The 14999-nt window shown below is 37.0% G+C and overlaps 1 protein-coding gene across 1 annotated transcript in view; it reads right to left on the bottom strand.

Moving 5' to 3' along the window:
- CRISP1 (cysteine rich secretory protein 1) overlaps nt 1-14073 on the bottom strand; it is a 31446-nt gene extending 17373 nt beyond the window's left edge. Inside the window, exons 1-3 of the mRNA XM_007538181.2 lie at nt 13999-14073; nt 8230-8358; nt 3226-3316 (exon numbers count right to left, since the gene is read on the bottom strand). Of these exons, the coding sequence (XP_007538243.1) occupies nt 3226-3316; nt 8230-8358; nt 13999-14064 (286 nt within the window). The 5' untranslated portion in view covers nt 14065-14073. The remainder of the gene's footprint in view (nt 1-3225; nt 3317-8229; nt 8359-13998) is intronic.
- Between the last annotated feature and the right edge of the window lie 926 nt (nt 14074-14999).

Genomic DNA, 14999 nt, shown 5'->3' with positions numbered 1-14999 from the left:
CAACAGGAATCTCACATTTCCACTATAGAGCCTGTATTTCCCCCAGTCCTGGAACCTTAGGGTGGGGCCCACTTTTCTGCATGCTGCTCTCAATTCAAATCAAATGATATTGCATCCGTGGATCGCAACCTAATCAACGCAACGAGTGCCACCCCAACATGCTTCACTTCAGACTGTGACCAGAGACTTCAGGTGTGGAATGACAACCCTTCAGCTTCATTACTAGGGTGAGACCTTTCCTTTCATAGTATTCTCTCATTCCATTCCTTGTGGTCCACTCCCCAATAAAGTCTCCAAACCTAGATATAGTCCAGGTCCCCTGAGATAGAGCATAGGTTCACCCGTGCCCATAAACTAGGGGAAAAATATATACCTGAAAGCAGAAGTACACAAGAGCATGCAGGGAATACCCCCCAACACTTCATCTGCACTATTCCAGTTTTTAGGTCCATGATTGTTCAACAATTTGTTTGGCTTTGTATGTTAACACTCTTTTCAGCCACCAGGTTCCTGATGCCAGCAAGATGGTGACCAGACTTCCCTAATAGATGACCCCATCAATTTGTATTGGAGCTCTGCTTCCTCAGAGCCCCACCCTACTAGGGAAAGAGAGAGGAGACTGGGAGTATGAATCGACCAGTCAATGCCCATCTTCAGTGGGGAAGCAATTACAGAAGCCAGACCTTCCACCTTCTGCAACCCACAATGACTCTGGATCCATACTCCCAGAGAGATAGAGAATGGGAAGGCTATCAGGGGAGGGGATGGGATATGGAGATCGGGTTACGGGAATTTTGCAGAATTGTACCCCTCTTATTCTATGGTTTTGTTAATGTCTCCTTTCTTAAATAAAAAAAAAAGAGAGAAAGACAAAAAAAAAAAAAAAAGAAAAAAAGAAAATAGTTATTGCATCCCAGGAGTTGACATAGTGTCTAATACACTGGATTCTTAAGCCAGGACCCTGGCATTGCATGTGCCAGAGTGATGCTATGGTTTTCTTTTTTTCTCCTCTTTCTCACAAATAAATAAATTGAAATTTTTATCTAAAAATTTGTAATAAACAATTATCTCACAAATATTATTAATATTTAATTGTATAAAAGTACTAATTTCTTTGCAGAAAGCTAGCAGTGAGTGACCCACTTAATTTAAACATTATATGATGGGCTCATTTTTGAATATTTAAAAATGTTAAAATGGGTGGCTTAGTAGAGTCAAAATTTTTTAAAATTTTAATTTATAAAATGGAAACACTGACAAGGCCATAGGATAAGATGGGTACAATTCCACACAATTCCCACTCTTAGAACTCTGTATCCTATCTCCTTCCCTGATAGCTTTCCTATTCTTTTTCCCTCTGGGAGTATGGGCTCAGGGTCATTATGAGGTTTGGAAGGTCTGGCTTCTGTAATTGCTTCCCCACTGAACTTGGGCATTGATAGATTTTCAACTGTATTAGTAGTTCTCCTTAATTTTTAAAAATATAATCATTATTTATTTATTTAAGACAGCCAGAAGTTGTGAGGCATGGGCATATAGGAAGAGAGCCAGAGAGATACCTGAAACACTCCTTTATCACTCACAAAGCTTTCCACCTGCAGGTGGGGTCTAGAGGCTTGAACCAGGTCCTTGTGCATTGTAACATGTGAACTCAATCAGGTGCTCCACTACCCGGTCCTTTGTATTATTAGTACTTTATTGTTAAAGTTAGTGCTCATGATGATTGTATGGGTAACTAAGCCATAGTGAATAGATACCTTCTAGTTACCCATTTGTTCATTTAGTCATAGTTGTATTATCCAAATATTCTGAAACATAGCAAACTTTTATTCTTTTGTCGACAGGAGTCTAGAATATTAAATTTGGAATATCAAATTCAAAATTCCTAGCAATTACGTGATGCATTTTACAATTTACTGCTATTTATGGGCTGGCAAAATAGCTCACCTGGATAATGTGCCTGCAACAATATGAACAAGACTAATTTAAAGTGTGATCTCTACCACATGGGGGAAGTTTTAATATCCTTTCTCTCTCTGTCTCTCTCTCTTCTCTCCCCCTCAATGTGTATTTGAAAAATTCACCTTGGAGCAGTAAAACCCCAGTGATGACTTTAAAAAATGTATGTGGTAGATGTAAATGTAGAGTTGGGTTACTGAAACTTTCTTCAGATTTTGGCAGCTGCTCTGCCTAGAGGGATAGCCTTCCTGTCTCCAAAAACTAGCACTGCAAGAGAAGTGCCACAACCCTAAATCTAGAGTTTTTTTTTTTGCTGGTGTCCGTATCCTCACCTTTTTTTTTTTTTTTTTTTTTTTTTTTTTTTAGTTCTATCTTCTTCCTTACTGCATAAGGCATGCAATGTGAATTTCCTTAACAGTGGGATCATGCTAGTCTTCCCCCTTGAGACCTACATATCTGTCAACTGTCCAAGTTTTGCTCAGTTCTCTTACAAGTAGGTAGTATGGTGATGTAGGACATGTTTAGTCTTCAAGAATCTCCTTTCACTTCACCTTTCCAAGTATAAATCTTGTTCCTAGAATCAGTTTATATTACACTAGTGATTTTTTTGTTTTTGCATTTACACTTTATTGGACATCCCAGACAATGTTTTTAAATGATAATACTATACATTCTAAATTTTATAGATAATACAAAGGTGACATTAAACTATTTGAATATACCAGTATAGTACATTATGACTGAAATACCAGTAAGGAGTAACTCCTTATTCACTGACAAATTTATCACCCGAGTTTCGGGAATGGGAACTAATCACTGAGTCTTAACTATTTAGCCATTGGCTTAAGTTATAAGTGAAACATCTCCACTCATATGGAAGTGACTATGTTTAGACTCAAATCTCATATTATACTGTGCCAATTTACTTAATAATTCCTGAGGATTTCTGAACATAAAAGTAAATTTTTAATATTTATTTATTTATTTATTCCCTTTTGTTGCCCTTGTTGTTTTATTATTGTAGCTGTTGTTGGATAGGATAGAGAGAAATGGAGAGAGGAGGGGAAGACAGAGATGGAGAAGAGAAACATATAGGCACTTGCAGACTGGCTTCACCACTTGTGCAGCAACTACCCTCCAGGTGGGGATCCAGGGGCTTGAACAAGGATCCTTCCAGTCCTTGCTCTTTGCGCCACGCCAGGTGTGCTTAACCCACTGTGCCAACACCCAACTCCCTAAAGGTAGATCTTATACACATATACCTACATTCAATTCTCCTGTGAAGTGAATTGCTCTTTACCAATTCACAATCTTTTGACAAAGCTCTGGCATTTTGTGCAGCTTCTTCACTCCAATTCTATAACAAAAGAAAAAAAATACAAGTATATTATCAACACTTCAATGATAGATTCCAGTTTATTGTTTCTAAAAATACAAGATTAGCAATATCCTCAATTACATAAACCATTAATTTAAATTCCAATACTACTGTAAATATTCATATTGGAAGAGGAAAGCAGAACGTCCAATTCACTCTACTAGATTCTTTTTTTTTTTTTTTTTTTGCCTCCAGGGTTATCACTGGGGTTCAATTCCTGCACCACGAAGCCACCACTGCTGGAGGCCATTTTCCCCATTTTGTTGCCTTTGTTGTTGGATAGGACAGAGAGAACTGGAGGGAGGAGGGGAAGAGAAAGATGGACGTCTGCAGACCTGCTTCACTGCTTATACCTTGCAGGTGGGGAGCTGGGACTCGAACCTGGGGCTGGAACCTGGATCCTTATGCCGGTCCTTGTGCTTTGTACCATGTGGGCTTAACCTGCGCTGCTGTACTACTGCCTGACCTCCCTTCCTTAACACTCTTTAACATTCACATTATGTACATATACTTAAAACTATGCCCCACATTTTGCATATAAGAAATTATCAACAAAAGTCAAGTAGGTTTTTTTTGTTTGTTTGTTTGTTACTACGGAATTTTACATAGTCAATACTTGAACTTAGTTTTTTTTTGGAAGGCAGGGAGTTAAGTTTATTTGAACTTAGATTTGTAATATCTTTCTTGGTATCAAAGAAACTCACACACATTGCTGTCTTTTTAATTTCCTAGAATTACGATTCAAGTTGATAACTTTACTGGATAATTATATGTATTACATAACTCATCAATTGAGGCTTAAAGTAAAAAAAAAATCACAATTTTTTAAAATATCATATATTTTCCATGCAAGAAAATGTTCATTTTAGTAATGAATATGTCTAACTGAATGTAGATGACATAACTCATCCCACTGGGACATAAAGTCTCTGGCAGTGATAATGCTCTTGTTGAACTTAATAATAAAGTATCCTATTATTATGACTCTGCTACTGAAAGACTGGAGTTTGTCCACTATTTCACAGAGGATAACTTACTGCACAAACTTCTAGGGGTGGAAGCATGGTTACCTTTGGATGAGGGCAGATAGCAGAATGATTATGCGAGTGGATTCATGCCTGAGGCTCCATAGTCCCAGGTTCAATCCCCTGCACCAGTATAAACCAGAGCAGAACAGTGCTCTGATTAAAAAACAAAACAAACAAACAAAAAAACAACTTTTAGGTACTACATGGGCCTTAGTTCCAAACAAGCTGGATTTTACCCAGAGGTCAATATTGTCTGCTTTTTCTAAAAATTGTCCTCATCCTTGAATATAAACCCCGTCTTGGGGCAGACAGTATATTCCAAAACTAATAGGCATAGATGTGGGTTGTCTCCTCCAACTCAGGACCATTCAGAAGCCATTCTAGGGAATCCGGTGGTAGTACAGCGGGTTAAGTGCATGTCGCCATGCAAAGCGTAAGGACTGGAAGGATCCCTGTTTGAGCCCCGTTTCCCCACCTGCAGGTCTACGGGTCTCTTCTCTCTCCCTCTCTGTCTTCCCCTTCTCTCTCAATTTCACTCTGTCCTATCCAACAACGACATAAATAACAGCAATAATAACTACAACAATAAAACAAGGGCAACAAAAGGGAATAAACAAATATAAAAAAATTTTAAAAAGAAGCCACTCTATTTTAATTTCACACCACTTCCTCTGGAGTGAGCTGAATCTTTTCTTGTGACTATATTACGGTCAGACTTTTTTGTTTCCCCAATAAACAACCTTCATAATAATATTCATCTGAGAGTTTGCTTTTTCTATATACATACACTTCTAGCAACATTCATTATATATAATCCATAGTCATTTTTAAAAGAATTCTAGGATATAATCTTTGCTTAATGTTGCTTAACTCTTAACATTAGATACACCTGTGTGTTGTGTTTGCGTGTGCATGCGATACATCCATGTTTAAAGCTGTAAATGCAACACAGTCTTTTGGTGGTGGGAATGGTGTTTATGTACACTCCTATTAATTTTTAGTCATATAAATCACTAATTAATATGAGAGGGGAAATTTGTTTGTATGTCTCAAACTCTTTAAAGCACAGACTGAGTCTTTTTAATACATAGGCTGAGTCTTTGATATGTTGACTCTCTTAAAAGCCAGACCAGGGAGAACAGAAGCAACTGGTAGCACAGTTATACACAAATATAGTCAAATGACATAAATTATGGTGATGTTGTGTATGATACAGCAAATCTTAATTTTTCAAAGTTAGCCCAATTGCTAAATAATGTGATTATAGCAATAACTATCTATTGTCTACTTAACCCTAAGACAGCAGGAACCTCCCACTTTCTCAACAGAGCCTATATTTCCCCCAGTCCTGGAACCTCTAGGGTGGGGTTCACATTCCTGCATGTTTCTCTTAATTCATACCAAATGAGATTGCATCCACTGATCCCAACCTAATCAATGCAACAAGTACCACCTCGGTATGCTTCACTTCTGACTATGTCCAGAGACGTCAGGTGTCGAATGCCAACCCTTGACCCTCATTACTCGGGTGAGACCTTTCCTTTCATAGGATTCTCTAATTCCATTCCAGGTGGTTGCCTTCCTAATGAAGTCCCAAAACCTAGATATAGACCAGGTCCTATGAGATAGAGCATATGTTCACAAGTATCCATAAATTAGGGCAAAATATATACCTGAAAGCAAAAGTACATAATAGTCTTCAGTGAGTCAGTATAAAGTTCCTAATGAAATAGTATCTATTTAGACTTAGATACCCTCACCTACTTCCTATTTCAGTTCTCTCACTCACTCCAAAGACAACTTTATTAAAGCAAGGACTGCAATAGCTGAATAAGGGCAAGAAACTGGCATACTTTAACATGACTCTTTCGTCACTATCAGGCCACCTCATTATCTGGGACCCTATTCGGGGAGTTCTGAGATTCCCAAACAGACATGATGGGCCTAGACCTCGAATAAATCCCTCTCTCCCTTCCAGAGGGATAGAGAATGGGAAAGCTATCAGGGGAGGGGGTGGGATATGGAGATTGGGTGGTGGGAATTGTGTGGAGTTGTACCCCTCCTACCCTATGGCTTTGTTAATTAATCCTTTCTTAAATAAAAAAAATTAAAAAAAAATAAATCCCTCTCTCCATTGTTACTGGTCATCTCTATCAGGAACAACAAAACAGACCCCTTTGTGGACCCCCTCCCCCCCATAGGACCTTGCCTTTAGCTTGGATCAACAATGGTAGAGAATGTTCCATCCTCTGAAGGGAGGCTGGACAACATATTCTATGCTACACCTGAGGAAGATGGGTCCTGATATTGGGTCAGCTTGGAATATTCCTACTGATGACCACAGAATGTGAGGTTGGATCTACAGGGATGCAGAGGTCACATAGGCTCCTAAGCTGAGTATGGGCCCCAGATCAGATCACATCAATGGGTTTATAGTCAACAATATTTATAAACCTTTCCAATATTAGGGACCTACTCTTTTCCCTGATTCAGCTTTCTGTTCCTTTTCCAGCCATGACATCACCTCCCCCAGACAATAACTTGGATCCACCTGCATATCAAAGTTCAGGCTCAGGGAAAAAAAAATGAGTATAGCCACAGGCCCTTTGGATTATAACTAAAATATGCTTATTAGCTATCTAAAAAATGGAGTACCCCCAACTGTTCATCTTCACTATTCCACCCTTTAGGTTCATGATTGTTCAACAATTTGTTTGGCTTTGTATTTTAACTCTCTTTTCAGCCACCAGGTTCAGTTACTAGCATGATGCAGACCAGACTTCCCTGGACAGACGACCCCACCAATGTGTCCTGGAGCTCCACTTCCCCAGAGCCCCATCCTACTAGGGAAAGAGACAGTCAGGCTCAGAGTATGGATCTACCTGTCAACACTCATGTTCACGGGGAAGCAATTACAGAAGCCAGACCTTCAACCTTCTGCATCACACAGTGACCTTGGGTTCATATTCCCAGAGGGTTAAAGAATAGGAAAGCTATCAGGGGAGGGGATGGTGGGAATTGTGTGTTGTATCCCTCTTATCCTATGGTTTTGTCAATGTTTTCTTTTTATTAAAAAAAACAAACCATAAATGCTCCTTATGATAATTTCCCCAAAACTTGTGAATTTTCTCTTTAATATGTGGTTCTACTTAACCAGGTTCTAAGTCTGTATATTTTTTCCTATTTTGAAAAAACTTTGTCTAAAGTTAATTGAGTTTAATTCTTTAATTTTATCAGTTCCTTTCTATGCATGCCCTATGCATTGCTTATGAAACATACAACTCTCATATTTCTTTTAAAGTGGTACTTAATTTTACTAATGCATTTAATTAATCAGCATGATAGTCTCTCATATCTTTGGTGTTCAGCACATGAATATGTTGATTATTTCATTATATCCTAATGTTTTCATGTTAACTATACATAATAAAATGTCTGAAAACATTGGTTATATCCCATCCCCCCCCTTTTTTTTTTGCTTCCTATCTATTCTCTTTAGGAAGATCCAGAATTTGGAACACATTTGTCCTAATGAGGTTAAGTGTTGTAAGAGAAGGTAATGTCTCTGAGGTTCATATAACTATCTGAAAAGTGGGAGTAGTATCTTCCTCACAGAAATATTGTAAGAACTGTGAGTTAATATGATTAGATTCTAGAAGAGTAGCTGCCAGTAATAAGCATAGTATGGTATGTCAATATGTATATTAAATACATTCACAATGCAAGAATGCATGTAAGTGTCATTGATCTTAATTGTTTTATTAAACACATCAGATTAAAAAAGGTCAAGGAAATAAATTTCAGTGTTAGTTTTCTATTCACAAGCTCCCTTGTTTTTTGATGCTATGGTTTGTTTACCCTTACCATCTTCAGCATGTTGCTGGCAGTTGGATGGACTTCTCTCCTGAATTTGTTATGTACAGTAACAATTTCTTCTTGGACAGTCAGCAACTCTGTGAGGAGTGTATCATATGCAACTCTAGCTGGTTTTGTCTATTAATTAGAAAAAGTATTAATCAATATTTGCTTAAGTAGAATTTATCAATATAATATCATATAAAGTTGCAGGCCAATACACAGTATGACTTTATATTAAATAAAACATCTTAAAATTTCAATCTCAATATTTTAAAATTTTTTATCCTTCTACTATTGGTTTTGAAGACATCTAAATGTCAGCCTACAGAATTCTTCTTTTTTTTTTCTGCCAAGGATTAAACTAATTCTGCAACATCAAGGATTGATTTGAAATTATGTGTAGTACTTCATCTTTGGCACTTAGCTAAGTATACTAGAAATACAACTGGTTCTTTTAGAAGCTTTATTTACAAGGGGTGATATATTGCACACAAAGTTCAGGACTCTGGGGGAGGAGGAGATAAGGGAACAGAGAGGGTGCTGGGATCCTGGTATAAGAAGAAAAGACCCAAGTTGGGGGTGTGTGAAGATGGTTTGCAGGCATCTATCATGTAGAGATGAGAAATTGTACCCATGTGTAGTAGAAACCATTATAGCCTAAGTAAAATTATTTTTAAAAAATAAAAAGATTTATTTTATTTTAATAAGAGAGATTCAAATACTACTCAATTCTGGTTTATGGTACTGCTGGTGATTGAACCTGGGTCATTTGAATCTCAGGCATGAAGTTCTTGGGCACAACTACTATGTCATCTTCCCATCCTTCACTTTTTAATTGAACATTTTAGAAGCTACAAATTGTCTTCTAATGAACCACTATACATTGTACCTATCTATATTCTTATCTATACAAACTGAGATGAGATTTATGATGGTAGATCAGTCATTAAGAGAAATCTGTTAAATGTTCCTCAGGTCTAGGTGCCTCAGCTTAGTTCTGAATAAACTCTAACGAATTTTCTTTTACACAATGTTTTAATTCACACCAGAAATGTGATTAATTCATTTAACAAGCTCTACAGTCTAAAATTAAGCTTATTCTTTCCAAAAGCAACTATATGAATAAATTCAGGAATCAACTGAATTTTTAAAATGTTCAGAATTAGAAAGCATCTCATCTAGCAAGTATAAAGTCTCTTTAAGAGAATGTGCAAAATTTGGAAGGACTTTGTAGTAAGAAAAGTGGTCAAGATTATTAGTAAATAGAAAAGAAACATTACTTCAGACAAAATCACCTTTATTGGGAGAAGAAGTGGTGGTTAAGAGTATTTATGGTATATCATAAGGAATATCTTCCAGATTGATTTACTTATTTAGAATTCCTTTTTTTTAGAAGAGATTGAAACTTCAGTTAAGTTAGGTTTTAGTTCTTGGAATAGACCTTTAAGAATTATTCAGCTTTTGACCTGTTTCTTTTAATAACATTTATTCTTCAGCTTACTAAGAAGGAAAATAAATGACCTTAACATTTTAGGTCAGTGTTACTACAAAGAGTAACTTCTTTTTGTTTGGGGGTTATGTCACATGTATTACAGATATTTAACTTGTTGTGAAACTAATGAAGCATAATTTTAATAATATCTGTTTAGTTCTTAACTACTTCAGGACTAAAGCTTCTGAAATAATGAAGCCAAGTACTTCAGTCAAATGTACAAATATGTTTTGTCATTTATTTTTTTAGAGTCTCAGGGTATGGAGTAGGAATTTGAAATTCACAAGGTCCTTCTAAAGATATTTTCTGCAAACACCATTTTTCTCAGACACAAATCCATGTGGTGCTATTTTCATTTCCTCCTGCATATAATTATAGTCTAGGCTATAGAAGAGATTGAAGACTCCCACCCCCACCCCCCCCAAAAAAACACAGTTCCCTTACACTACAAAAGCTGAGTAAGGGCAAGAGACTGGCATACTTTAATGATGACTGTTTAGTCACTCTCAGGCAACCCCATCAACTGGGACCCTAGTCAGGGAGTCCTGGGATTCCCACACAAACACAATGAGCCTAGAACTCGAATAGATGCCTCTCTCCATTATCACTGGTCATCTCCATCAGGAACAACATAATGGACCCCTTTGGGGACCTCCATAGGACCTTGCACTCAATGTGGATCAACAATGGTAGAGAATGTTGCAGCCTCCAAAGGGAAGCTGAACAATATACTCTATCACCTGAAGAAGATGGGTCCTGAAATTGGTGCAACTCAGAATGTTCCTACTCATAACCACAGAACGCAAGCTCAGACCTACAGGGATGTAGAGGTTACATAGACTCCTATGCTGAATATGGGCCCCTGATTAAATCAATGGGAATTACATTCAACAATATATATTTTTAAATTTAATTTTATTTATTTACTTATTCCCTTTTGTTGCCCTTGTTGTTTTATTGTTGTAGTCATTATTGTTGTTGTCGTTGTTGGATAGGACAGAGAGAAATGGAGAGAGGAGGGGAAGACAGAGAGGAGGAGAGAAAGATAGACACCTGCAGACCTGCTTCACCGCCTGTGAAGCGACTCCCCTGCAGGTGGGGAGCCGGGGTTCGAACCGGGATCCTTATGCCGTTCCTTGTGCTTTGCGCCACCCTCGCTTAACCCGCTGCGCTACAGCCTGACTCCCATACAGTCAACAATATTTATATACTTTTCCCATATTTGGGATCTACTCTCTTACCTGATCCTGCTTTCTAGCCCTTTTTCTAGCCATGACACCACCTCCACAGATAATAACTTGGATTCACCTGCATTTCAGATGCCAGGCTCAGGAAAAAAACTAATAAAGTCATTGGGGCCTTTGGAATATACCTAAAATAGACCTTCTAACTGTTTCCAAAAAGGAGACCCCAAATCTTCATCTGCAATATTCCAGCCTTTAGGTTCATGGTTAATCATCGATTTATATGGCTATATATGTTAACTCTGTTTCAGCCAGCAGATTCCAGATGCTACCATGATGCAAACTGGACTTCCTTGGACAGATGACCCCATCAATGTGTCCTAGATTTCAGATTCCTCAGAGCCCTGCCCCACTAGGGAAAGAGAGGCAGGCTGGGAGTATGTATTGACCTGCCAATGCCCATGCTCAGTGGGGAAACAAATATAGAAGCCAGACCTTCCACCTTCTGTACCCCATAATGATCCTGGGTCCATACTCCCAGAGGGTTAAAGAATAGGAAAAGTATCAGGGGAGGGGATGGGATATGGAGCTCTAGTGGTGGGAATTGTACTCTTATCCTGTGGTCTTCTCAGTGTTTCCATTTTATAAATACATTAAAATAAAAAAGTAAAAGAGAAATAAAAAATTCCCTTACAATTTATGATTATAAGTATTCTTGTTCTTCTAGATAACTCTGCCCATCTTCTACCAGAGCTGGTAATTGTTTTAACTTCACTTTTCTAGGTTACCAGTGTACCTGTATATAACCTCCACTTTATTTTTTAGTATAGTAAAACAGTAATTTTTTTATAACTGTTTTGTTATAAAACAAAATGATAAAAAAGTATTAGCTAAGAGGTAATTAACATAATAGGTCATGTACCTTGATGTAAGAAGGCCTGAGGTTTGAACCCTAACACTATGTGGGAGCATCATTGCACCAAGGAAGCTCTAGTGCTTCCCACCCTATCTGCCTAAAACAAGTCTGAAAAGGTCAACTAGGAGCAATGGAATCACATATGCACAAGCTTCATTGCTGCAAAACAAATAAATAAATACATATAAAATGTAAAAATATGCATATCAAAAGCACAAAGCTCAGTGAGTCCATAATAGACATCTGTGAAACCATCACACCAACAAAACCATAAATATTTCCATCAGTAACCAAAGTTCCTTCTTGTCTGTATTATTATAACTAGTATTATAATATTGCTATCATATCTCTTATATTTAACATCAGATATGCCTTAAGTGAAATTTAAAAGGGGGTAATCTTAATGCCAGAAAGTTGGACCTTTACAGTAGACCACAAAAACAAATAAATAAGCTAAGAAAGATTAAGTACTTAAATATAATATCTGAAAATATAAACAAAAGAATATGAAAGGAAACATAGATGTAAACTCCTTGAGTGGCCCAGGAGCTGGTACAGTGGATATATAGTTGGACCTTAAAACCTAAGGTCTCAAGTTCAATCCACAGCACCAAATGTGCCAAAGAAATGCTCTGGTTCTTTCTCTCCTCTTTCTTTTGTTAATAAACAAATCTTAATGAAAGTCCTTGATATTTGTTTTAGCAAGTATAAATAATAAAAAAAAACAAGAAAGTGAGATTACATCATATTACAATGTTTCTCCATAGCAAAGGAAGATGTAACAAAATGAAAAGGGTAGTCACAGAATGAGAGAAAATATTTCAGAGCATGTAGCTAATAAAAAGTTATATTCACAGTGAAACAGAAGCTCATACAACCCAATAACAAAAATAAACAGTCTAAATAAAGAATATACAAAGGACCTGAACTGAAATCAAACTACAACCCCCCAAATAATTGGCAAATTCAGATAGTTCAACTGTGATATCAATAACCAGACTTAGTTTGACTGATTTATTAATTAAATTATTAACAGTTGAATTTTAGTGAAAAGTATACAATATTTTTTTCTCTGTTAGCTGTAGAAAATGGAGGTCTTGTAAATTAGAATATTCTATCTTACATATTCAGCTTTTTTCAATTATGCAAAGAGACAATAATGAAGTAGACACAGTCTCAAGGAACCGACTGCTTAGGTTTACACTATGGCTTTGCTGCTTCCTAGATACAGAGTTTAGCCTTTTGACTTAAAATTCCCCTGGTTTGATTTATTTCTTTATGTAATGGAATTAAGCATAGTATTTAAATGAGAAGCAACTTGTCCCTTTTTGGGGTCATACTAAGATTTAATAATTATCCTGTTTTATTTCTTTTGTTTTTACCTTAGAGAGCTCTACATTGACTTGGAATTTATTTATTTATTTTTAAATATTTATTTATTCCATTTTGTTGCCCTTGTTTTATTGTTGTTGTTACTGATGTCATTGTTGTTGGATAGGACAGAGAGAAATGGAGAGAGGAGGGGAAGACAGAGAGGGGGAAAGAAAGACACCTACCCTATGGTTTTGTTAATTTATCCTTTCTTAAATAAATAAGAAAAAAAAGAGAAAGACACTTGCAGACCTGCTTCACCTCCGGTTAAGCGACCACCCCCAGCCCCCGCAGGTGGGGCACCAGGGGATGCAACCGAATCCCTATGCTGTTCCATGAGCTTTGTACCATGCTCGCTTAACCCGCTGTGCTACTGACCAACTCCCTGACTTGGAATTTAAACCAATTAATCTGAATTACTTGTTAGTGCTAATCAGATAATCTACAAGGTAAGAAATAGCATTCACCCTTTATTTGAAGAAAGATACTTTTGCCTAAAATTATCTTTCCTTTCTTTTGGCAATTGCCTTGTCCCTCTTTCTGACTAAAAAGTTTTCCATTTTACATAAGTCCTTGCAGAACCATTCTATGGGCTAATTGCAATGTTGCCAAATTCATACATAATTTAACAGAGCCATTTGAAACTCTAGACTTATTCATATGAATTTATTTTTAATAATATTTGCCTAGTATAATGACAGATGGAACTAGCTGACTAATAGGCACAATAGTGCCCATAACAATGTGAGTTCTGTTATATGGTTAGCAGTCATTTATATGCTAAGATTATGAAACATGCAAGCCTTACATACACTTCTAGTTAAAAGAGGAAGAAACACAGCAGCTACAGCCCAAATCAACAAGCGTTTCATGTTCATTCCTGAAAGAGAAGGTAGAAAATTAAGGTTATTTTAGACTACTCTCAGCTTGTAGGATAAGGTTTTGTAATAATCATTTTTAATCACTTTCATAGGTGTTTGTATTTTCTACAGAATAACACCTGCAGGATTGAAAAAAAATATTTTCAATAGGTGGAAATGTAAATTGGTCCAACTTCTGTGGAAAGCAGTCTGGAGAACCCTCAGAAGGATAGAAATGGACCTACCTTATGACCCTGCAATTCTTCCCCTGGGGAAATATCCTAAGGAACCAAAAACAACCATCCAAAAAGATCTGTGTATACCTATGTTCATAGCAGCACAATCTGTAATAGTCAAAACCTGAAAACATCCCAGATGTATAACAACAGATGAGTGGCTGAAAAGACTGTGGTATATGTGCACAATGAAATATTACTCAGCTGGGATGGAGCTTCATGAGTGGAGAAGCTGTACTTCAGGTATCCCTCTCTCTCCCTCTCTGTTTCCCCCTTTCCTCTTGATTTATCTCTGTCTTTATCAAATAAATAAATAAATAAATAAATGTATTATACAACCAAAGTAAATAAATAAAATGATGACTTCACCCTCTTCACTTTATATTGCATGGAGTTTGAAAGAATCATGTTGAGAAAAACCAGAAAGAGAAGGATGAGTATGGGATGATATCACTCATAGACAGAGAAATAAAGATAGAAGTGGAAACACAAAGCAGAACTGGGACTGGGTTTGGTGTGTTGTACTAAAGTAGAGGATTCTGGTGGGTGGGGTGTGGTGGGGGTGAGTGGGGAGGAAGGGCTTTACGGTTCTGGTGCACGATAGAAGAGGAAGACCTAAGTGGGGAGTTAGAGTATTTTGCAGAAAATTGAGAAATTTTATACATGTACCACTAACTGTATTTATTGTGTATTGTGAACCATTAACTCCCCAATAAA

The sequence above is a fragment of the Erinaceus europaeus genome, chromosome 4 (genome assembly GCF_950295315.1).
Source record: "Erinaceus europaeus chromosome 4, mEriEur2.1, whole genome shotgun sequence".
Lineage (NCBI taxonomy): Eukaryota > Metazoa > Chordata > Mammalia > Eulipotyphla > Erinaceidae > Erinaceus > Erinaceus europaeus.
The sequence above is the reverse complement of the archived record's forward strand: the minus strand, read 5'-3'. Positions and strand labels throughout refer to the sequence as shown.